The 23,890-nt window shown below is 36.5% G+C and overlaps 3 protein-coding genes and 1 pseudogene across 5 annotated transcripts; 1 reads left to right on the top strand and 3 right to left on the bottom strand.

Annotated features, from left to right (window-relative positions):
- Positions 1–1,360: 1,360 nt before the first annotated feature.
- On the bottom strand, positions 1,361–2,380 carry LOC147558168 (expansin-like B1; annotated as a pseudogene).
- A 721-nt stretch (positions 2,381–3,101) lies between these two features.
- Positions 3,102–6,732, top strand: LOC147558167 (NAC domain-containing protein 53-like). 2 transcript variants are annotated; one of them, XM_086659706.1, is made up of 6 exons: positions 3,102–3,644; positions 3,720–3,997; positions 4,094–4,285; positions 4,883–5,404; positions 5,492–5,606; positions 6,121–6,732. In XM_086659706.1, the coding sequence occupies exons 1-6, from the start codon at positions 3,470–3,472 to the stop codon at positions 6,531–6,533; spliced, it is 1,695 nt and encodes a 564-aa protein (XP_086515832.1). In that variant the 5' UTR covers positions 3,102–3,469; the 3' UTR covers positions 6,534–6,732. The 2 variants fall into 2 exon arrangements, with proteins under 2 accessions (XP_086515832.1, XP_086515831.1); XM_086659705.1 differs by having other exon boundaries at positions 3,111–3,644; positions 4,094–4,288.
- Positions 6,733–14,950: 8,218 nt separating this feature from the next.
- LOC147558166 (uncharacterized) lies at positions 14,951–16,860 on the bottom strand. Its single transcript, XM_086659704.1, has 2 exons — positions 16,419–16,860; positions 14,951–15,531 (listed from the first exon to the last, which is right to left on the bottom strand). The coding sequence occupies exons 1-2, from the start codon at positions 16,665–16,667 to the stop codon at positions 15,103–15,105; spliced, it is 678 nt and encodes a 225-aa protein (XP_086515830.1). The 5' UTR covers positions 16,668–16,860; the 3' UTR covers positions 14,951–15,102.
- A 2,636-nt stretch (positions 16,861–19,496) lies between these two features.
- LOC147558165 (uncharacterized) lies at positions 19,497–23,522 on the bottom strand. 2 transcript variants are annotated; one of them, XM_086659702.1, is made up of 10 exons: positions 23,110–23,522; positions 22,781–22,953; positions 22,558–22,678; positions 22,415–22,467; positions 22,211–22,340; positions 21,840–21,985; positions 21,465–21,653; positions 20,922–21,154; positions 20,140–20,279; positions 19,497–19,868 (listed from the first exon to the last, which is right to left on the bottom strand). In XM_086659702.1, the coding sequence occupies exons 1-10, from the start codon at positions 23,344–23,346 to the stop codon at positions 19,806–19,808; spliced, it is 1,485 nt and encodes a 494-aa protein (XP_086515828.1). In that variant the 5' UTR covers positions 23,347–23,522; the 3' UTR covers positions 19,497–19,805. The 2 variants fall into 2 exon arrangements, with proteins under 2 accessions (XP_086515828.1, XP_086515829.1); XM_086659703.1 differs by having other exon boundaries at positions 20,140–20,273.
- Positions 23,523–23,890: the final 368 nt, after the last annotated feature.

The raw sequence follows: 23,890 nt of genomic DNA, 5'->3' as shown, positions 1-23,890 counted from the left end.
ATCTAAGTCTTCTTCTTTTGATCTCAAGGCTTTTGCTGATGCTGATTAAGCTGGAAGTCCCATTTATAGTCGATCAATGGGTGGTTTCATCATCTTCCTTGTTGGTAATCCAATCAGCTGGTCTGCTAAGAAGCAGCCAACAGTCTCAAGGTCTTCAACTGAGGTTGAATATCGAGCTCTTGCTCATTCAACTGCAGAAGTTGTGTGGATTTGCTCACTTTTGAAGGAACTTCATTGTTCTCTTTCTACTCAACCTCTTTTGTACTGTGATAACATCTCAGCACTTGCCTTGGCCTCTAATCCTGTCTTTCATTCCAAAATTAAACACTTAGCCTTGCACTTTCATTTTATTAGGGAGCTGGTTGCCTCTCGATTACTTGGCCTTCATTACATATCCACCATCGATCAGCCAGCTGACATTCTAACAAAGTCTCTTCCTGGTCCTAGATTTCATTACCTCAAATCCAAATTGAAGGTTTGTTTGTTTATCACTCACCGTCAATTTGAAGGGAGCCGGGGGGGGGGGGGGGGGGTAATAGATGAGAAGTATTATAAATTCATTTGTTGTACTGAATCAAGAAGAGAAGTATGGGATCATAACCTATGGTTGTTAAGAAGTTGTTACTTTCGGTTATTAGTTTGTTAGGAAGTAGTTGGTTAGTTATTTTTCTGCTTTCTCTCTTCCTATTTAAGCTTGTAATTTCAATTTGTTAATCAATGAGAATCGTTTACAACTAAGTATCATTGGTTTGTGAACTGCCATTTTTATGCTAAAAGTTATCCGAAACCAGTCTCAACCTAAGAGATTAAACCATCTAGGACATAAGTTTGGGAGCCTTAGATCATGTTGTCAATCCATCTAGGACATAAGTTTGGGAGCCTTAGATCATGTTGTCAATCGCAAAGTATCCCAAGTAGGGTTTTATTTTTGTGCATCCAATGTAAATGATGTACAAAAGGACTTTGATTTCTTAACACATCACCTAACGCTTTTGACTTTGGCAGATGAGTTTAGTCGAGAACACTGCAGTTTTGGAGCTTCAAAGGATGGAGATTGAGCAACCTATTGAGCCGATATCAGATATTGTAATAGATCGAGTAAATGCTCTCATGTTCAATTCTGCAAATTGAGCGAAGGTATTGAAACTCCAAACAATCTAATGAAAAGTTGAATTAACATTTAAACTACTTTTTATTTACTTAATAACACAATTTAGAAAAAAGAAAATTAAGAGATTACAAGCTACATTTGAAAAACAAACACTAAGGTTGATTAAGAATTATAGGTGTGTAGCATTAATCACATGATTATAGGATTAAATGAATCATTAGCTAAATATATTTCTTGATTAATTAGTAACTAAACTTGAATTCCAGAATCATATACATCTCCTGCTTTCCAATTCGATGGTATGTTATTAACAGGAACCAACCACTTCTCATCGTCGGTATCAATACCAGAAATCAACATCCTTATCGACAGAGGCCCGCTCGGAGGGGAGATTGTAGTCCATACATCCCCATGGCTCCGATCTAACAGCTTGCAAGATAAACTCTGTGTCTGCATTTTCAAAATCAAATTCAATCCTTACTTCATTAAACTGTTAACCAATGGGTAGAAAGACTAAAAGTTTAAATAACCGTAAAAGTTTTGTAACAACGGATTTAGGTTATATGGTGAAGGAAGTGATTGTATATAATATATATACCTCACAGAGTTGAACAGCAGTGATATCTTCCTTGCCTTGTCGATACCAAATAACAAAGGCCAAGTAGGAAGGGTAAGTACTGCTCTCATCAATTTTGAAAGTGATATTGTTGTTCGGGAGCTGCATGAAACCCTGCATGCATAAAAAACATAGAGGAAATTACAAACTTTGCACAAAGCGGCACATAGTATATAGTTCACACAAGTTTGTACAGAAATCAACAAACTTCGAAATGTAGTGACGGTCTATTAACCAAGACAAATATAAAACGACTTGAATGTTCTCCACATCTCATAGTAGTATGTTAAGCTTTTCTTTATGTACCTTCTATATTCAATACCAACCACACCACGGTCCAATAAAAAGGGGCAAAATATTTGGTTTGAGCCATCTTCACATAGGCGTGCCTACTAAGTATGAAGTCAGAGTTACCGCTCGAACCACTATCAGTAATTACGACAGCGACTCCATTATCCGAACAGTACTCACTGTTGGTACATCTCACCTATAAGAAATAATCAATAACAGGGAAATACTACTTGGTTGACTCGGGTTATTCTAATGTAAACGTTTTTTTAGTGCCTTACAAGGGAGAGAGATATCATCTTAACGATTACAGAGGAATTAGTAGAGCACCGCGTTCTGGTAGAGAGCAGTTCAACTATGCACATTCATCATTGCGCAATGTGATTGAAAGATGCTTTGGAGTATTGAAAACTCGATTCCTAATTTTAAAGATAATGCCACGGTTTAGTCTTCGAAAGCAGAGGAACATCGTAATAGTAGCGTGTGCACTTCATAATTTTATAAGAAAACATGTGTTGAGCGACGATATGCTCAGGATTTATGAAAGTGAAAACTTTATTGTTTCTGAAGAAAGTGGGGAAAATGAAGCTCAAAATTCGAGACCTTTCAGAGCAACTCAAGAAGCGCAGAGAGAAATGTGTGTTACCAGAGATATGATACGTTACAGTATGACTGCACATTATCGATTACCATTATAAATATAACTATATCTACATGGTTTTAAATGTTTATAATTTGAAAGTGAATTATATATCGAGTAACTATATTACATATTGTTCTTCGAAAAAAGAGTTGTTTGTTCTTCATTTATTTATTTATTAAATATATATATATATATTTTTTTATAGAAATAACATTTGTCACTACTTTATTATTTACCATTATGCTTCGTTTTCATTGTGTATAAAAAAATTGACTTTTATATATATATTAGGAGTGAGTATTATGTCTCATTATAATCTGAATTCATTTTACGTAGGATAAACAATGATAAAGTAAGTTGTGAGAAAACTACGCAAAAAATATAAAAGTTGTTGCCGAACTGACTTTTTGATTTATAAACAAGTGTTTTGCCAAACTAACTTTAAATCATTTATGACTTTTTTGAAGTGAAATAACTTATCAACAAGTAAAAGTACTTTTACTTTTTTAACTTCTAACAATTCAGCTAATTCAGATTCAGCCCATTCAATCCTGCTAATTGCGAAGTCAGGAACATTAGCTTACACACTCTATTCCCTCACGCGCCAAAATACGTACCAGCCCTCGATATCGTAGTCAATCACGAAATAGCAAAAGCAAATCCAGGACTTTTCTTCGAAATTTCCTTTTGTTTAGATTCAACATCATCTCGTCTTCCCCAAATCAACTCAAAAAACCCTAAAAGTTTCAATCTTCGTTATACTCTTTCTTTTGTTGTTAATCTTCTTGATTCTGACTCGAAGTCATCGAGGATGAGAGGTGAACCATCATCATTATCATCAGCTCTTGCTCCTGGTTTTCGATTCCACCCGACTGATGAAGAACTCGTTAGTTATTATCTCAAGCGAAAGGTTTGTGGAAAATCATTCCGTTTCGATGCAATTTCTGAAATCGACATATACAAATCCGAACCATGGGATCTTCCAGGTTAATTCTCTTACTACTCTATTTTTTTTTTTCATTTTATTTTGTGATTTTGATTGATTAGGGTTTTTGTTTTAGGTCAGTCGAGATTAAAGAGTAGAGACCTCGAGTGGTACTTTTTTAGTGCCCTAGATAAGAAATATGGGAATGGATGGAGAACTAATAGAGCCACCGACCAAGGTTATTGGAAGACGACTGGTAAAGATAGGTCGATTCAGAGGGGAAACCGGACGGTGGGTATGAAGAAGACTCTTGTCTATCATATCGGACGAGCTCCTCGTGGTGAACGGACTAATTGGGTTATGCATGAATATCGACTTGTAGATGACCAATTAGAGAAAGCAGGCATAGTTCAGGTGATATTTATGTGGATTCGAACAATTAGGAAAGATCGAATTATAGTTGAATTGTTGGTTCTTATGCTATACTTGCTTTGTTTTGGTTTTGGGTAGGAGGCATTTGTACTATGTAGGATATTTCAGAAAAGTGGAACGGGGCCGAAGAACGGGGAGCAGTATGGAGCGCCTTTCATCGAGGAAGAATGGGATGAAGATGTTTCAATTCCGGGAGAAGAAGTTGGTGTTGGGTATTTAGTTGCTGGTGATGAACAGTCTAGTCCTCCCCAAGATGATGCTCAGAATCAGGTGGTATGCTCATCTTTTTCTTCAGCTATTAAAGTTTTAATACAAATGATGACGAACCAAAGACATCGTTATTAATAAGTTAAGGGGTAAGATTGAATCACTCCAGGAAGTCTAATAATTTAGATTTCCTACAAACAAGTAACCTCGCAAGGAACGGCATTGAGTATAGGTGAAAATATTTGTGAATTGTTCTATTTGAATGTTTGTAATAAAATCTCAGAGTGAGGAAATACAACTAGACATTGTTCTTATATACATCATTTCATCTTTTTCTTTGTTCATATTCTGATATTCATACACAACAAAATATCTTAAGGAACTTATTGATCCTAGGTGTTGATGATTTGTACTAAGTTAGTATATTAGAATGACTTGGTAATCAATAACTTCATGATACTCGTACACTTTTCACCCGATTTAACACACCATATGCGATTTGGCATGTGCTTGAAAATGAACCTTGTAAATGACGTGATGACTGATGAGTTAGATTCTGAATTATGTCTGTGCTCAAGGTCGGAGGTAATGGTTCACGCATTATATACAAATTGTGATTTTGGACTCCCTATATAATCTTCCTGATTTTATCTGTTCCAGAATCTTGCCCTGACAATTCCACCTCTAAATGCTGTTGTGTTGGTGGACCATGATACTGAGGATGATGGGAAGTTTGTGGAGGACCTTAACCGCTTACTTGATGAAGATCAAAAGCCTTCTATTGACTCGGATGAAAATGATATACAAGCAGATCTGCCTGAGCAAGATTTCTTTGACTTCCCGGAGCAGTTCCAGATGGACCAGGCACCAGTCAAAAATGAATATTTTGAGCTTGACGACTTGTTGGATCCTGTTGATAACAGAAATGATGATCTAGTTACAGAGGAATTCTTAAACTATGCTGCTACAAATGATCAACCAGTTGTTCACGATGGGTTATATTTAGAAATTGACGATCTTGGGAATCCTGTAGAGACTGATAAATCTGGGTTTCAAATGTTTGATGATCACTCTACATACTTTGATGCCTCTGAAGATTACTTGAATTATTTGGACTTAGATTTTATTAAAAGTTCAGATGTCAATGATTTTAATCTGAACAAATTAAGTGCCCCCCAGGAGGTAAAACACAGTACTCAATGTTTTGTTTTTTGTCTGTTGGATGTAAAATATGCAGTTTTCTGGTTATGTTAATATATCTCTCTGCAGGCTGAGAAGGCACTTCAACAAGCATACCTTGAACCCTCAGTTCTGTCAAAAACACTGGATTGTGAAAATGCCTCCTCTTCGGAGCATAAATTAGACAACAAGAACGATGCACCAGGTAAAAGTTCTTATTTTGGGACAAGTTAAGCTTTTAGTTTGTTTCAATTGTCCACAACAGAGAATGCATAAACTCCATCGTACTTTTTAAGCTATTGTTGTGTCTGATATCAAACGAGAATGTGTACCAAGGTAGTCTGTTCATATCTCTGAGTTCCATGCAATTGATCTCATGAGGGAATGAGGGAAGTGTCTTCCATGGACGTGCTTGAAATATACCTTTTGTCCAGTTTAAGTTAATGCTCCGACATTTTCATGGAAATGTAACACAAAATTCAGAAATGGATCCCAAACTGTCATTGGGTTAATGTTTGAACTCCTGTGTAGGTTTTAGAATATGTAATAGGTTTTAGATGATGACACTCAAAATCATATACCTGGGAAGAAGTCCGAATCCGTAGACGATGTTATAGGCAACTGACTGGATGAAAGGAATTATGTATGCTCTTTAGTAGTTGTGGTTTAAATATCTGCCCTTAATTAGTGAACTTTCTCATGTATCTTTTCTCGTGTAGATGTCGAGTACAATGATGGATGGGATAGTACTATCGCCAAACAGGTCAGTCGAATGCTAGGATCGATATCTGCTCCTCCTGCATTTGCTTCAGAACTACTTGCTGAGGAAGCATCACTTGGACAGAAGTCAACGTCACAATCTTCAAGTACAAACCATGTTACTGCTGGGATGATCCACATAAGTAGCACAGGAGTTACTGGCAACGAAATAAACTCGTCATGGGGGAAAAGCGAATATATGGATTTACTCCTTCACTTCGACTTGACAAGAAGCGGCCCGGTAACTGTGGAACATGTGATGCAGGGAAAAGCAGGGTCAATAGTGGCGCGTAGTATGTTGTATTTCTTCTTTCTTTGGGTTCTGATTCTTTCTGTTAGCTGGAAAGTTGGAAGCTGCATTTATTCAAGGTAAAGAGGGGGGAGTAATAATTTCTATATACAGACACAGTGAGAGAGTAAGTAGATTATGAACAAACAAATAGAGGAAATGATGTTTAGATCTGATGACCACAGGACTGAGTATGTATCTTTCTTCGCTTCTCTTCCACAAATATGGTATATCCTGATAGTAGTGATGAATGAATAGAACTTGCGTACTTTCTTGCTCTTCCTAATGTGCATTTGTCCTGGTATTTAATCCTCTCTCTCTCCCCTTGTTGACATTGATGTGCTTATAACTAACAACTTGTAGTTACCAACATGAAACCGAGTTAGAACTCTCTATGTTTCATAATGTTATTTCCCATGGTTTCTCTCCATCAAGTAAATATATTTTTTTATTTTAGTGCGACTCCGCTGATTGGTATGGATACTCTTAGATATACATTAATGGACACTTTAGGCCCATGCACATGGCAATGCGGAGCAATGTTTTTGGTTCGTTGGTCTGATACTTAGCCATGTTCCGTTGAACCCGCTAGATATTAGTATAAATGCAAATTTGTAAGAATTGCTGGATTTTTGAAGTTCTGAAAGGTCAGCAAAATATGGACAGAAAATGAAGAAACTGAACTCTGAACCAAGCAGCTATTATAGTTTTGTTGAGATCGATATTTTGAAGAAACAACAAAAGTTTTTGCGGTACAAAATTTCATGCTTAGAAATTAAGAATTTTCTCCCAAGTACACCCTTCTTTTGATGTCGCGGAGAGTCGCCAACCGACACTCTACTGGGGACTGTTGTCAGAATTCTTTTTCTCCTTCCCTCCTCGTCCTCATCTCTTTTTTTTTTTGTCTCTCCTCTCTCTTTGCCTTTTTTTCTCCATCAGTCTATGTCTCTTCCTCTCTCTATCTCAGTTCTGCGGAAGGGTATGATTCCTTGGTCGGGATCTTTTGTTGAAAGTGTCTTGAATATGAGTTGATGTTTAGCCCGGTCCGCGACCTGCGAAATCGTTTTCAAGGTAATGGTAATTGCCCACCGGTGTCGCATGGCTGATTGCTGAAGGATGCCTGATCTGCGAGGCAGGGTTAAGGCGGTTATTAAGGTAATAGGTATCCATGCATATTCCAGGAATTAGAAAAAAAGAGGCGGTATGGCAGTGGGATTATGGTTTCCAAGGGCTATATAAACTGAAATCCTTGAGTTATCTTTCTGGGATTCTAACGAATCCCTATGTATCTTGTTATCTCGTCATTGTTCGTCGTGGAGTAGATTTCACCAACCGAACCACATAAATCTCTTGTACTCTGTGTGTTAGTTTATTTTCGATTATACTTTTCTTGGTTGCTCGTTCTTCGTCATAAATCTTCGTCTGGATTTGGGCCTTCCACATCCAATTCAGGTCGCTTTGCCTGGATCGGGAACTCTAAATTCTGACGAAGCTTCGTCTCGAAAATCAGACAAGGTTCCAACGAAAGTGTCCTCCCCTTCGCCTATATATATATATATATATATATATATATATATATATATATATATATATATATAGAGAGAGAGAGAGAGAGAGAGAGAGAGAGAGAGAGAGAGAAAGATGGGACAAATGAAGGAGAATGGTGGTGAGGGCCGCAAAGAGTGTTGGTGGCGCTGAAGTTGATGGCGGAGCTGGAAGGGGAAGATGAAGGAAGAATTGCAAAATATTAAGGATGTTAAAGTGTTTGGAGGGAACAAAAGATTACCAAATCATTAGGTTTACTCATGTAGTATGTTTTTTTTCTTTTGAGAAATCGACTATCGATTACGATATACATTAGTCGTTACAAGACGTTGATACATCATGAAGATGTGATAAACACGATAACCGCTTAAGTTAAACTTATAATGCAAGAGACCTAAATACCAACAACATAAAGAGGCGTAAGAATCGAACATAGGACCTCACGGTTTTTGGGGTTTATGTCAAACACTTTGAACCACTTGGGAAACCAAGTGTTGACTGTAGTATGATTAATTTTGTAAGTAAATAATTAGTTATATAAAGATTTATGATTACTTTCATGTGTGCAATGTAAATTTCAAAACTTGCTTTCTTTTCTTTTTTTCTTATTTAGTATGATTACATTATAAATAAATTATTAATTATCTTGATGATTTATGAAAAGCCAACGCTTTGGGGAACTCTGAAAACTCTCCAGGGTGTGAAGACTTGGTAAAAGAATGGTCAATTTGGTTTGACCAATTTCTTTTGTAAAATGTTATAGGAAAATAAATTTAGGGGTTCAAAAAATAATTTCAAATTTTGAATGGTTTACTAATTAATTATTAAGTTCAACAAAAAAAAAAATCAATTATTCCAATAAACAAACAAAACCTACAAAATCTTCTTAGGATCAAACAAAAAAAATGTGTTTTAAAACTTGTAGCTATTGTTCTTCAAGTTCTTCATATTCATGATTTTTCTGTCAAAATTTTTTTTTGTTCATAACTGCTCTTCATCTTCATCTTTGGACCATTAAACAACTTTGTTTTTCTTCAAAAATTTCAGATTGGTTACACTCTCTTAAACCCTATGATATGGAGAAAGAACCTAACAAAATTGATAAGGTTGATGGAAGTATAGCTCAAGATAGCATCACTTAAGAAAACCAAGAATCATGGTTGGGGTTTAGATGACATTGAAGAGGTAATGACTTTTTTTCTTTATTTATTTTGATTTTTTTAACCTAAAATCCCAACTAGTTCAAAACTTTGAAGGAGTTTTGTGAACTAGAAAAAGCCGTTTCGTGGATGTACGGAAACAATTCGTGACAGGCAGATACACGAAAGGGTTCGTGGGTTTCGAAGACACGATATAATTTGTGGATACTTAGTCCACGAAATGCTTTAGTGACCTTTTTTATTCCTTTAGATTATTTATATACTTATTTCCTTTTCATTCATTTTCAGTGTTTTAAACTAGCTTCACATGCTTCTTTAATGTCCGGAGATGAAGCACCTATTCCAATATTTGTCGATGTATAACATTTATTTCCAAAAGACATGGTATGTAATTTGTGGATCACCTTGTTACCGTTATTACGGATGTATGAATTGATTCACTCTTGTAAAACACAGAATGTATTATTTTATATGTCGTAGTTGTTTGATTCGAGGGATGCAACAATAGTTTGTAGCACCAAAACTACTATAGAAGCTCAATTTGTTATTGTTAAAAAAGGGGAGAGGTCAGTAAACAATGAAGGAAACGGGTCGTATGCCTTGTTTCGGTGTAGTCGAACCGGTGTTTTTGGTAGCTACAAAGGGAAAACTGGGTTTTGTAATACGAACCCAAGTAAAAGGAGGCGTACGGGTTCTTCTAAATTTGATTGCCCATTTGGTTTAAAGGTCAAATATATATAACGTACCTCACGACAAGTGGATTATTGAATTACTCGATGGACACCACAACCACCAGTTGGAGAAAAACCTCACAAGTCATGCACATGCAGCTAGGTTCAAAGAAGATGAGCTAGAATTAGTTGTTGCATTAACTAAGAGTAGATCACGCCGCAAATATATATTGTTGCATATAAAACTAACGAAGAAAGATAACTTTTTAACAATGAGGACTGTGTACAATGCACAACGAAATTTCAAGTGTGAGGAAAGTGAAGGTAGGCCAGTGCTGCAATAGTTCATGAAGTTGTGCATGGATTACAACTATGTAGTCAAGTATAGATGTTATGAAAATTCCGAAAAGGTAAATGACTTGTTTTTTGCACATCCTAGGAGTGTTCAACTTGCGTTGTCTTTTACTTACTTTGTTGTCATTGATTGCACTTATAAAATCAACAAGTTCAAACACCCTTTGCTCCACGTAGTGTCAGACAGGGGTGGAGCTACAACTAGACCAGAGAGGGCCATGGCCCCCCTCGACCTAGCTGTAGACCCGTAGCGGTTTCCGTTAAACTCATGAATTTCAAAAAAGTTAATTTAAAGAAAACGTAAGAAGTATCAAGTAATGTCTTGTAGGCATTCTGGTATTAGTCTTGGATTACAACCCAAGTGATAAGGGTCCAACCTCACCAAGAAACATTTATTTCTTTTGGGTTAACATGTATTTTTCTCTTATGAATTTAGAGAACACTAACAATTTCTTATCTTGCAAACCTCATTTAATAATAGACATTTTAATCTTCTTTCTGAGTTTGAGAAATAGAACATTCATTCAAATGGAGTAGACAACGCAAAAAAAAAAACTATGATTCTTTTAACAAAAGGTTTGTCTCCAAAATCTCTATTTAGAAGACGACTCCAAGTGATGAAAGTAAAATAAAATTAACAAAAACCGTAGTTTTTAATCAATGGTAATACTCTTTTTTTCAGATTATATACCAAATTTATTTCTTATAAGTGGAGTATAAAATAAACGAAAATAACCAATTTCGTATTACATTGGCCCCCTTATTCTTTAATCCTGGATCCGTCCCTGGTGTCAGCCACGTCGACTTGGAAGACCTTCACAGTGGCAAACGCATTTATAAGCAACGAAAAGACGGAACATTATAATTGGGTTATGGAATGTGTGCGACAGTTATATAGTGTTGGTGACTCTCCTACTGTATTCATTACTGACAGGGAACACACTTTGATAAATGCAATTGAGATCGTATTTCTAGATGCGAAACATACACTTTGTATATGGCTTATAAACAAGAATGTCCGGGCCAAGGCTGGAAAACGCTTAAAGATTATAGATAAGGATAAGAAGATGGATGCACGTGAGAAGAAACTTGACAAAGTCAAAATGGTTGATGAGTTTTTCAATGAATGGCAACTTGTCACGTGGACAGATACTGATGAGCTATACAAGACCTGGGTTAATAAGCTCGTAGAGAAATAAAGAAAAGTCTCCATAGAGTTAGTAAGTTATTGTCATGATACATGGTTGTCACTCTACAAAGAGAGATTTGTTAATTTTTTGACAAACTAGATACGACATTACGTCACCACATCAACAATTAGAGCCGAGGAAGAACAAAGGAAGTTGAAATGTTTCTTGAATAATTCGTCAGGAAATTTTGTTTCATGTTGGGAAGCTTCTCATAAGTGCTTAGATGTTCAGTTTATTGGCCTCCCATACTCATTTGAGACTAATTTGAGAAAGGTGATGCATGCCCATCAAATTAAGATTTTCGACAAATTAAGAAACGTGGTTGCACACCGCGCGACGGATATGATGTTGCAAGAGACGACTCAGGTTGATTATTATAGGAGTGAGAATGTTTGCCTTTGCATACTTAGGCGTACGCATGGTTTACCTTGTAAACATGAGTTGATTGAGTAACTTGCTAATAATGTTCCTATACCACTTGATGCAATCGATAGATATTGGAGACAATTGTCATATGATGTCTTGATGAGGTCGAGCAAGCGAACTATGATGTTCTACATGAACATATAAAAGCCTCACAACCAGAGAGAGCATATGAGAATTGAACTAAGGTTAATCAGTGCTCCTAAAACAACAAACATGAGAGAACCTCAAGAACTGATTGTTAGAAAAGGTCGGCCTTCAAAAAAGCAAAGTCAGAATGATAGGTCGACTAAAAGGAATCCATCTAGCTTTGAGATTGTTGGAAAAGGTCGGTCTTAAAATAAAAAAGCGTTAACAGAAAAACTAGAGAAGAAGTTAGAAAAAAACATTAAAGGAGAAATTAGATAAAAAGACAGCAAAAGATAAAGCCAAAAAAGAACAGGCAGATATACAAAAGGGAGATTAAGTGAAGATAAAAGAAGAAAAAGATGATGATGTTGTGCAAAGAGTAGGGTATGCCGAGATTATGTCTGATATAAAAAGATCAAATACGAATAGCCAGTTTAACCAAATGAATGAAGAAAAACTAGACTTGAAGATCAAAAACAAGATAAAGGTATTTGAAAGACATAAACTCATCCCACAAAAATGTCAGTCGAAAATGATATATCCTCCAATGATAGATTCAATACTTTCGAACTCAATCCCTATTCACATGAAACCATTTGTCCACAAGATTGTAAATGTCCCGGGGAACGGGCACGCTCGCTTTCATGTTGTAAGTAAAGCAACTATTGAAGGGCGTCAAACGATGGGTACAGAAATTCAACTTAAGATGTATGATCATATTGCCACGAATGAAGCTTTTTACAAGTTCATGTGGCATAATGATATCATTCTCCGACTAAAAGACATTATAATGTGCACAGAGGATATCGCTCCCCATAAAAACTGGTTTTGTATGCCATTATGTAAATTTGTTGTAGCAGAGACTTTTGCCCTCCTAGTGGTGATATTATCAATCAACATGAATTTGACCTTCTTGCTGACTTTGACTGAATTACAAAAATGGCATATGATCGTTCTTGCTCCTTATAAAAATGATCGTTGTCTTTGGGTCACTTTAAAGGATTTTTCACCTCTGCCTTTTGTCCCACCATTTACTTTCCACAAAAAAGTAAAAAATGAAAATTATTGGGCTTAGCACAAGTTATTTGAAGCACAATATGGTAGTTATAAGGCTTTGATTGGTACGGGTCCGATGGAAAATTTTCATGGTCCTTTGATTAGTATTTAGTTTAACTTTTTTGAGTTTCGTAAAATTTCCGATTCACACGTGTTTAATATTTTTTGGGAAATGTAATCGAGAACTATCAGTATATATTAATAACTAAAACGAAATATAATTGATGTTTTGAATTTTTTGAGTATTTATCACTTCTGTTTAATGTTTATTTATATGATAGAAAACGACAGGAAAAACACGCAAACTCAACCAAAAATTAATTGTACCATTTCGTGATCTAAGGATGCACGAAATGTTCTGTGGGTCCTGAACCCACGAAATTGGAGGCATTTCTGAGCAATGTTGTATTTCGTGAGTGATATTCAGTTTCGATTTCCTGCCTTTTTCGTGCCTTTTACCAGCACGAAATAGGACGTGGGTTCTGTACCCACAAAATGAGACTAAGAATATTTTTTTTGCACTGTTCCATTTCGTTGGTGATATTCCGTTCCGATTTCCGACCTTTTTCGTGTCTTTTGCTAGCACGAAATGGGACGTGGGTTCTGTACCTACAAAATGGGACTTAGCATATTTGTTAGCACTGTTCCATTTCGTTAGTGATATTCAGCTCCGATTTCCAGACTTTTTCGTGCCTTTTGCTAGCACGAAATGGGACGTGGGTTCTGTTCCCACGAAATGGGACTTAGCATATTTCTTAGCACTATTCCATTTCGTAGGTGATATTCAGTTCCGGTTTTCGGACATTTTTTGTGCCTTTTGCCAGCATGAAATGGGACGTGGGTTCTGTTCCGATGAAATGGGACTTGACATATTTCTTAACCCTGAAGGTATAAATATGACTATGAAAAAATAATATAAAGATGGAACAATACATTATGGATTTCACATTAAGAATGAAGATATAAAAAATATAATGATTCATGCAATAAACATTCATAAATAATATGAAATTTCGTTTTGATGTTGAGACAATTCGATATTTTGCAATTTATGGTTACAATGTTCAGAAAATTTAAGTAGAAATATCATCATCATACAGATCACTATACAAATTTTTTTTCTTTTTTGAAACCACGCGGACCATTTCCATTTATAAGTGATTAAATCACGATGTTACATGGATGAAAATTTGTAATTTCTCTCGTCAGAAAACTTCATGAGAGTTACATATGTTTAAATGCAAAGTACCTCATGAAGGGAAAAAAATTGGACTAGACACAAACACAAAGGATCCTTAAAGATCCGTGAAGAGAGACCCTAAAGGTCTGACAAAAGGATCCTAAAGATCCATTAAAGGAGACCCTAAAGGTCTGACAAAAAAAGAAAAACTAAACAAACGAAACACTGCCATTGTCGCCGGAAAAACCGCCATTGTCGCCGGAAAACCGCCATAGTCGCCGGAAAACCGCCATTATCGTCGGAAAACCGCCCTTAACGCCGGATAACCACCTCCACCACTCTACCATATCCATCAATGTGAAGAAGATAAAGTCGAACGAAACACCGATTATAGCCTTCTCCATTTTCCTGAAGGGAAGAATCTTATATTTGGATTGATTATGATTGTGATGATCATCTTCATCATTATATCTGCCGTTCTTAGACCCGGAGGCCGATTGAGTGCCGTCAACCTATGTTGTTCTGCTGGACACATCAGAAGTCTGTGCCTAAACAACTTTGAACTCAGAAACAGTAGATCCAAGATTAATCTAAACAGGGCCTGGGAGATCTTTCATTTTTGTTTTGAAAACTGTAAAACTGTACTGCTATGTATTGGGACCATATTAGCAGTACTAGGTAACTTATCTCATGAATGACCTAGATGGTTTAACCTAGTAGTTTATGGAGTCCATGCATGAACCTAGTGAAATACATTAATGAAATATCTTACTCATTCTCTATTCACCCAAGGTGGTCCATTAAAGCTTGATTCCATTTGATCTAAACTGAAAATTCTACATAAATTCTCAATATTGAAAAAATTGATATTCAACCAAACAGTAAATAAGCTACTATATTACTCTAATTTAATCCCTTGCATCATCATGATCACCATTATCATGTTCATGGCATGTCGGTATATCCAGCCCAAGATCGAAGCTTTTTCTCCAAACCCTCAATATCATATCCTGTTTTTGTTCTTACCTGAATGGTGTGAGCAACTCTAGTTTCTGTTCTATATTGATTTTCAAAAACTATATCTAACTTCTCTTCTTCCAATATACCAAATAGGGTTGATGTTAAACAAACATCTTTCTCAACTATTGTGCTTATTTGAATAGCATCTTCCATTCTTTTTATTCTCACAGACCCCATGAAAACTTCTCTTCGTGTTTCTACTTTTACTTGCGGTGATGATGATGATGATGAAGAAGATGGTGACTCGTCTTGTTCATCGACTCTCTCATTCTCTATTACATCTTTTCGTATTAGGCGCTCTTGAGATTCATTTAGCTCGAGTGTTTCTGGTGCCCCACTTGGAGAATTGCGCATCTGTACGTACATCAAGCAATGTGAAGAAAGGATCGAGCCCACATGTAATAATTTTATAGACATCCATCTAGTAACCTCACATAAATAAAATATTATGCAATATCTCAAACTCAATCAATGTAACAATCTACCACTGTGTGAGCTACATTTACACACAATATAATGGTGGCAAACGAACCCTACCGTGCTTGGCACAATATCCTACCGTGTCGTGCCGAGCACGGAATATGCACGCTAGATACGATAGCCTAGTGTGCCGTGGCTAGGGCAAAATCTCTGGCCATAGACACTACATTGGTACAACAAGACCGTGTTTGTGCCGTGCCGTGTTGGTATGTGGCTGGGCCCAAGGGATTCTTACATTTTCTGCACAAGTTCCGGGATTTTATGCCACACATGAACTGTACTTTACTTCTTGACGTAGAACTATGCCCTTGCTTCGACTCTTGTGTTAACTTTGTTTGTGAAAGATTGGTGGTTGGATTACAAATGACACCAACTCTCGCTACGCTAAAATGGCAAACATGAAGTGTGTCTGGAGTGTCGTGTTAGTATTATGTGTGTAACTTGTCGTGTCGAAATCCATGAGTGTGTCTAGAGTGTGTCATGCCACTATTATGTGTGTATCGTGTCGTGTTGAAATCCAATTATTTAATCACGTCACATAAGACATTTGACATGTCGTTTCGTTCTTTGAAAAGACATGTCCTTTTTTTTTTTTTTCGTATTCATGTATTTGACTCTACACGTTACCTATGTTCAAATTGACCTAAAACACGCTTAGAGAACGCCACGCCTGAAGAGACATGTTAGTTAGATCTAAAGAGTGTAAGAGGAGTGTGTGAAAGTGGGAGAGAAAGAGATCAATTGAAATATAATATGGGTACCTGATGATGTGGGGATGAAGGTATTAAGGATTTGAGCTTGGAGTAGAGTAAGTATTCTTTGAGTCGAAGACCAATGAGGAGAAGTTGTTGAGTAGTAGTAGTAGTAGTAGTAGTAGGAGGAGGAGTTTTCTTCTTCCTTATAAATATTGAATCTACTCTTGCTTTAATTACTCCATTTATGTATTCTTGTGAGTTATAACTAGGCACAGAAGCTCTTATTAGTTTCTTCTTTTTGTAGTTGTCTTTCATTTGTTTATTCTTTCTAGAGACTAGAGAGAGAGAAACAGGAGAGGAGTTGATGGTCTTGACACAAGGTAGAAAAATTCTTGGATCTATATATATTACTAGGAGTAGTAAGTACTAAGTAGTGACCAAGGTATGAGCTGTGATAAGGGACGTCACGGACCACCTCCTATGATGTGCAAGAGAGAGAGTGAAGAGTAGAGAGAGAGAGAGAGAGAGAGAAAGAGAGAGAGAGAGAGAGAGAGAGAGGAGGGACACTAGAGAGTGAGGCAAAGGAAGAAGCCCACGAGGTTCTCGAGGGGACATATCACGCTTGTAGTACCACGTGGAAGGGCGAGTTTGGGGACGAATCATCCATAATACTTCTAGAAAGATCATGGCATTTGGGTCCATAGTTTGTTATTGGTGGTTTGGTTTTAATATTTTGATGCCCTACTGAGACAGCTAAATGACCATTGGTTATAAATGAATTTTTTTTTTTTTTTTGTTGAAAAGGTTATAAATGAATTTGATATAAGAAAATTAAAGGCCGCGGGCATAAAAAATAATCTCCAGGTTATATTTTTCGTCTATTCTGGGGGCATATTTTATTTTGGTCTGAAAATTCACTTCATCAAACATTGCCTCCTAATCTTCGTCTTCTCTATCACCTTCACCACCACAACTTCCGGTCACCACCATTCTGTTCACGATTGTCACCTCTTCTCTCTACTCTAATCTCCTCTTTCACTCACGGTTTCCTGTCTCTACCTTGCTACTTTCGCTCTCTCTCTCTCTCTCTCTCTCTCTCTCTCTCTCTATCCCTCTCCCTCTCTATCTCTTTCGCTCTCACTGACTACCTCTCTATCTTGGAACACAAAAATAACCTTGCTTGCATTTGATCGATAACTTCGGCTGGGAATTCATGTCCATTGGAATCAAGACATTTAGAACATCTAATAGAATAGTTTTATCTCCAACACATTATATTAACACAATTCTAGAGAGGTTCAACAAAATTGATAAACTAGTTGTGAAACCTCCAGTAGACCTTAGTCTCCATCGATCTAACAATATGGAACAAAGTATTAACGTTAATGAGGCTCTAACTCGACGTGAGTCCAACTTCTATCAAATTCATGTTGTAATGCGAAGCTTTGCGAGTTTCTCGCAATAATCAGACCACACAAGCTAAGATTCACCCATTTTATGCAGAATAATCATCCTGGCCCCCAAACATTTTGAGATCCCTTACTCCAAACGACCACTGTTACCTTAAGCTACAGAGTCTGAGTGCAATGCCCAAACTTGTTAAAAGGAATGTATATTGCAAACTTGAGTCAGTCAATTCAATATAACCATGTTTGCTTAAACGCAATGCCCTAGTTAACCGAATTTGAGGGTTATCTTCACCCAAGTTCTATTTCTCTCTCTCTCTCTTCAAAATCAGAAACTAAATCAAACCTTGGATGTCAACCCCGATTCCCTAAACCCTAGCTTCATCTCACGGAAAATATCAATGTCACCGGTCAACGACGACTTTTAAAACGAGTTTACCACATCGATTATGTGTTGGAGCCCATTCTGTTCGCCCCTTCAAACTCTAAGTGCAAGAGGTATCATATTTGTTTGAGACCACAATGGATGAAGAAAGTTCCAAAAACATTGGGGAAACCTCAAAAGACTACAACAAAACGATTTATGGGCAAAATTCTAGTTCTAAAGAGGTATGTGAGTATTCTCTAATATTTTAATTCGTGTTTGAAGGAGTAAATCTCGACATTGATTAATAAGAAAAAATAGGCATCGACCTTGAAATCGGGCTGGTTTGAAAGAGTCCGTGTCTAAACCGCGGTATGACTAGACTGAATTAACATACATGCTTTATGTCATTGAAATCGGTGAGGCAGGACCGACTGGCACTACCCTCATCAGTACGAGCTCACCGATTGCCACTGCCCCCATCTGTACGGGCCCAACCGATTCAACAACAAAAACATAATTTTGGTTAGCATCTTTAAATCGGTGACATCGTAAGATTTGTAACTGACTTACCAGTCCAGGATAACCGATTTCAATTCTAGAGAAGACTACAAGGTTAACATCTTCTAATGATTGCCTCAACTCCGAACTAAAATAGCCAGTAGAAACGCTTCAACGAAGACTCCAAACAACCGCGCACAAAGAAATAAAGTTTTGGAACAAATATTTTGAAGAAAATTCGATCTCCAAAACTCAAGGGTTTTATGGGCAGAGAAAATGCGAGAGAAATGGAGAAGAGAGTAACAAGGGATCTTGTGTTGGTAAGCCCTAGTGCCTGATTTAGACAAAAAGAGTGAGAGAGAGTCGATTTGCAAGAGAAGAAGAACACAGTCGTGATTTTGATTTCTCGGTTGGAGGGAGGGGTTAAGTCAAGATTTTTTTACTAACCGTTACCTAACCGTCTAACATGGGCAAACACATTGCCTCCTACCCACACATTGCCTCTAACGAAACTAGAGTCCGCCTTTAGCGAGATTGCCTATTAACAATTTTGGGCATTGCCTATAAAATTTGACACTTTTTTTTAATGAAATTTAGGCCTTAAAATTCATTATATTTTTGTTTTGGGCGTCCCACGCACCGACCTACCTAACTTTTTCTCTCACGGAATGAACTAAAGCTTTAGTTGTCATCTAGAAGAGTAGAAGAATAGCAAGATGCATGCCATAAGAGTTGAAACTTAGGAAAAGGGAAGGTTTTCGGATCTTTTCATAGAATGACTATAAGTTCAATGGAGAAGCATGTGATGATCATAAAATGTTATAGTCTTCTAGATGAAGAGAAGTCTTTTTTTTTTGATGAAAGAGATGAAGATGAAGAGAAGTCTTAGTGTCTTACTAATAACCAATACAATGGAAAAGACAAAGACACATGATGAGTGCTATTTGTTTTTTTGCACAAAACAAAAGATCTTCTATTTCTAGTGGGAGAAGATTATATCACTAGTTGATTCTTAGACCTTTCTTCTAAAATATCATCTATTCGAAGATAATTATAAAATATATGATAGATATTCGTAAGAATACGCTCATAACTTCGAGAATCATACTATTTTGTGATATTATTGGACCCTATAATTAAAATAACCAAGTACACTGGCCCAAATTCGCAGACCTTCACGTACTAGTATTTGTGTATAAGTTGCTTGAATGCATCCTTGTGCTTGGAGTAATAATCAATCTCTGCCTGCACCACCAACCCATCCATACAAATTATTGTACCGATCAAGAAAAAAAAGGTAATCCAAAATATTGAAATGCTATTCTTATCTATTCAACTTCGATAGAGTGTTTGAAAAAGTGGGCAGAAATTCAAAGTAGGCAGCCGAAACCTGTTGGATGGGAAATATGGGGCGGAGTCCAGTCGTCCACTTCAGATTTTGGTTTACTTTTTCGGACAACACTATTATTTTTTGTCTATATATCTATTTTTGTCCATCTATAAATTAGGAAATTACCTTACGAACACTTGTTATAGCTGTAACAAGTTTTTCACCAATAAACTCTTTCAAAATCACATCTTTCTCAAGAGCTTCTACGGCTTCACCTAGTTGGGTTGGCAATCTTTGAAGTCCCTTGACATCACAGGGATCTGTCTCTGTCCAGGCAGAGAGGAAAATTATAAGGCCCAAAATTCGGGTCAAAATATCAAATGAAGCCCAACCCGAAATAATAATGCAAAAAAAAACCCAAAATTTAAAATTACAAAACATTCATGAAAATTTCTGAACAAAACACAATTTGCTCTCAACAACTTTTTATTTGCTCTTAACAATTTTGTAAATGTATGAACAAATTTGTTTTTGTTCACACATAATTATATATGTTGTCACAGTTTCAAAAGTGTTGTAACAGTTTCAAAAGTATTGCCAACAGTTTAAAAATTGAGTTTTTTTTCGTATTTGGGCTCAAATCTTGGGCTTTTCTTACATAGTTGTGGTCCAGGCAAAAAGAAATAGAGGCAAAAAAATTATACAAGAGTCCCAGTATTTTAACTTGGGCAAAGACCAAACAACACCTAATTAAGGCGGAAAATAACAAATTCAGTTTCGGACGTTTTAGGATGTTTCGTCTAATTCATTGCGATGGTTACACGAATCTACCAAGTGATGGGACATTTTGCCTACCGTCCCTTTGGCTCCAATAACGTCAATTATCTTCTTTACGATAGATTTATAAATGGAATATAATCAGGTAGCTTTTTAGGAACGTCATGAAAACTAGATAAAAAAAGTCATACCAACGGGTTCGGGCAAACTCAGATGTTTTCGAAGTCCATCAATTCCAGCAGCAAGAATTGAAGCCAAACCTAAGTATGGATTTGTGCATCCATCAAAAGGTTTAATCTCGAAGTTGCTAACAAATCCATGAGATATTCCCGGAGGACAAGCAGTTCTCAAGGGAGCTTCTTTGTTTTCTTTTCCCCAACAATGGTAAGCTCCACTCCATGTATGTGGTTGAAGGCGATCATAACTAAACATAAAATTAAATTTTGTGAAAAAGAGAATCAGTTAACATGGTAAAAAAAACTACAGTATTATTTAGAAGAAAAATGCTAAATGGCCGAAAATGGTCCTACTCCAGGTTGAAAGCCGTCGTGGGCCATTCCCACTGGATAAGGCCGTGTGGAGATAGTAACGGGCCATCCAATAAGAGTTGGTCACGTCGACTTTTGGCCTGTGGTCGGTCCATTTTTTAGGGCTGTTTTCGCATCGTTGTATTTAGAAATATAGTTTGGATAAGTCCAGAGCGAAGATTCAAAGGTCAATGGAATTGAAATTACCTGTTTGGAATTGGGGCTGTAAATGCTAAGATTGAAGGAAGATGACAAAAAACTCCTGCCATGAACTCTTCTCCAAGTTTTGACATTCCGTATCGTGACGATTCATCAGGCGCCATATATACGTTATTCCCGTTCTGCCAGAGACTAAGATGCACATGTGATCCAGATCCGATATCATCCAAAGAGTATCTGAGAGGCCCAAAGTGATACACTAGTATGAGACACTTGGGCGAGAAAACGTTGGGAATTTGGATATTTGAATGCACAGAAAATGCAGTTTATTACTGAGAAGATTAGAGTTTGAATCTTACTGTTTCAAAATAGAAGATGCAGTTTATCAAAGCATAAACTAATGAACTAAATCACGATACTTACTTCGGCACAAAAGTTGCCAGAAGACCATGTTTTCTTGCAACTGCCCTTACAACTTCCCGAGTGTAAACTAACTTGTCAGCAGAAGCCATACAAACTGTATGCCCTAAACATATTTCGAATTGTCCATTCCCGGATTCTGCGTGAACCTGCGACATTGGGATTTTCAGATTCAAGTTTTTATCGGATTTGTTTGTCTGACTTGTCTAAATAGTTGACTGTGGCTATTTGAGTTATTCAACAAACACGTCTAAGGAAATAGGAGTACGAGCTTAACTGATTTTTTGTTGAAATTGTGAAGTTTTTACATGGAAGTTTCATTTATACGATTTCCACAAACATCTAAATAAGAACTCTACAAGGATTTATAGTACCTGTTCAACTGAAATATTCATGGATTCAAGTGCAGAGTTCATTTCCTGGAGTAAAAAGGAAGCAGCGTCAAACGCCGAAGAAGAACAGTAGGGTGTTGAGTCAAATGGTACCCATTCTTCCTTTCCTTCCCTGTAAAACTTGAGTCAGATTTCAGATCTGAATTTGAAAAAAAATGTCACCTAACAGAAAAAATGATAACAAACCTTATTGCAACTTTCAAAAGATAAAACTCATTTTCAAAACCAGCATTCACTTCCTGAAAAACATTATATTTAAGGATCACATACGAGCAAAAAATTTGTGCATAATACATTAATGAACTCGAAATATCTAAAAAAACACATACCAAGTTAAATTCATCTTTCAAGATTTTCGAAACTCTTCGTAAAGCATTCCTTGGACAATATTCCCAAGCTTCACCAGGCTTAAGTTCCATATCAGCCAAAACGATTTCTTCCCGTTTAGACCTTTAACGAATCGAACTATAATTTGTTAACATAAGAAAGAACACATACAAACCCAATTTGGGTTTGTAGATTATGATCTAATTAAGAAGAAGATTATAGTACCATGGAAGCCTAAACTTGGTTGAAAGATCAGGTATCAGTCTAATCTCTCCAACCCCTGATAGGTTACTACCATCAGCTGGTCCATCATAACATGAAGGTAATGCCATAGATGCACAAGTTAAACCTACTCCTTTGCTTTTAACAACATCATAGAATCGTTTCACCGGAACCACCTGAAATTATAAACTTACAATACTATTAACAAGACATCAATAGTCCCACATTGTGTTATAGCACAAACGCTAAAGAATCCGATTTTAGATTACTAGAAAACAAGCAAAACCCATAACAAGATTGAAGCTAGATTGGATTAGAAGTAACAAACTTACACGACATCGATGAAGTCCAGCAGCATCAACCCAGAGAAGACGGACAAATACAATTTCTTCCTCTGGTGCATTAGCTTCTGTAACTGTTTCTCTCACTTGGTCGTACTTCTTCATCTTTCTCTCTTTCTCTTTAGTTTGTCCTCTGTCTTTTTCCCCTGTTTCTAATAAGTAAAAATTGAAACGGGCGAAGACTTTTTTTGTTTCGTGTCCACTTGGTATTTTTTTAATTTGCGTCATGGTAGGTGACTAATCTATACTAATCTTCACGTGCCAGAAACGTACTTCTTTTTTTGATTTTCTTATTTAATCCTCTCTTCACACATGATTTTTCGAAATAAGCCTATAAAGTAAATGTAATTGAATGCTGGTTTCAAGGTTAGAAAGGGAGAAAAAAAATATAACTTCCAATGCTCGGGGAAGTCACAAGAGGATTTTCTATTTACTAAATATGAAAAGTGGTGCAAATGAGAAACAGATAAAAAATAGTAATTGAGCTTTCCAATCCAACCATCACAAGTAATTTAGTTTCCATATATGACCAAATTATCATTTGTAATAATTGTGATTTCAAAATCTAAATTCTAGGAGTAAGCTCAATTACTAATTATTGAAGGGGGTAAACTCAATTACTAATTAGTGTTGGGGGTAAGCTCAAAATACCCTTTTTCTGGATGGTGTAAATAATTTGAATGAAAATAAAATTACCATATATAAAAAGGTAAAATATTATATAAATTTCTCAGGATAAGAGAAAGAGATAAAAAGACAAGAACGTGAAGAG

Source organism: Eschscholzia californica, unplaced genomic scaffold (assembly GCF_041429995.1).
Source record: "Eschscholzia californica isolate CP2 unplaced genomic scaffold, dmEscCali1.0.p SCAF_2, whole genome shotgun sequence".
Taxonomy (NCBI): Eukaryota; Viridiplantae; Streptophyta; class Magnoliopsida; order Ranunculales; family Papaveraceae; genus Eschscholzia; species Eschscholzia californica.
Note: the sequence above shows the minus strand (reverse complement) of the source record. Positions and strands in the feature narration are given on the sequence as shown.

Coding starts and splice junctions, on each gene's coding strand:
- LOC147558167 (XM_086659705.1), top strand. CDS start 3,470: ATGAGAGGTGAACCATCATCATTATCATCAGCTCTTGCTCCTGGTTTT. Junction 5,405..5,491: donor AATTAAGTGCCCCCCAGGAG/GTAAAACACAGT, acceptor ATCTCTCTGCAG/GCTGAGAAGGCACTTCAACA. Junction 5,607..6,120: donor CAACAAGAACGATGCACCAG/GTAAAAGTTCTT, acceptor TTTCTCGTGTAG/ATGTCGAGTACAATGATGGA.
- LOC147558166 (XM_086659704.1), bottom strand. CDS start 16,667: ATGAAAGACAACTACAAAAAGAAGAAACTAATAAGAGCTTCTGTGCCT. Junction 15,532..16,418: donor CTTCATCCCCACATCATCAG/GTACCCATATTA, acceptor ATGTACGTACAG/ATGCGCAATTCTCCAAGTGG.
- LOC147558165 (XM_086659702.1), bottom strand. CDS start 23,346: ATGACGCAAATTAAAAAAATACCAAGTGGACACGAAACAAAAAAAGTC. Junction 22,468..22,557: donor TGAAAGATGAATTTAACTTG/GTATGTGTTTTT, acceptor AATGTTTTTCAG/GAAGTGAATGCTGGTTTTGA. Junction 19,869..20,139: donor CTATAACAAGTGTTCGTAAG/GTAATTTCCTAA, acceptor TTGGTGGTGCAG/GCAGAGATTGATTATTACTC.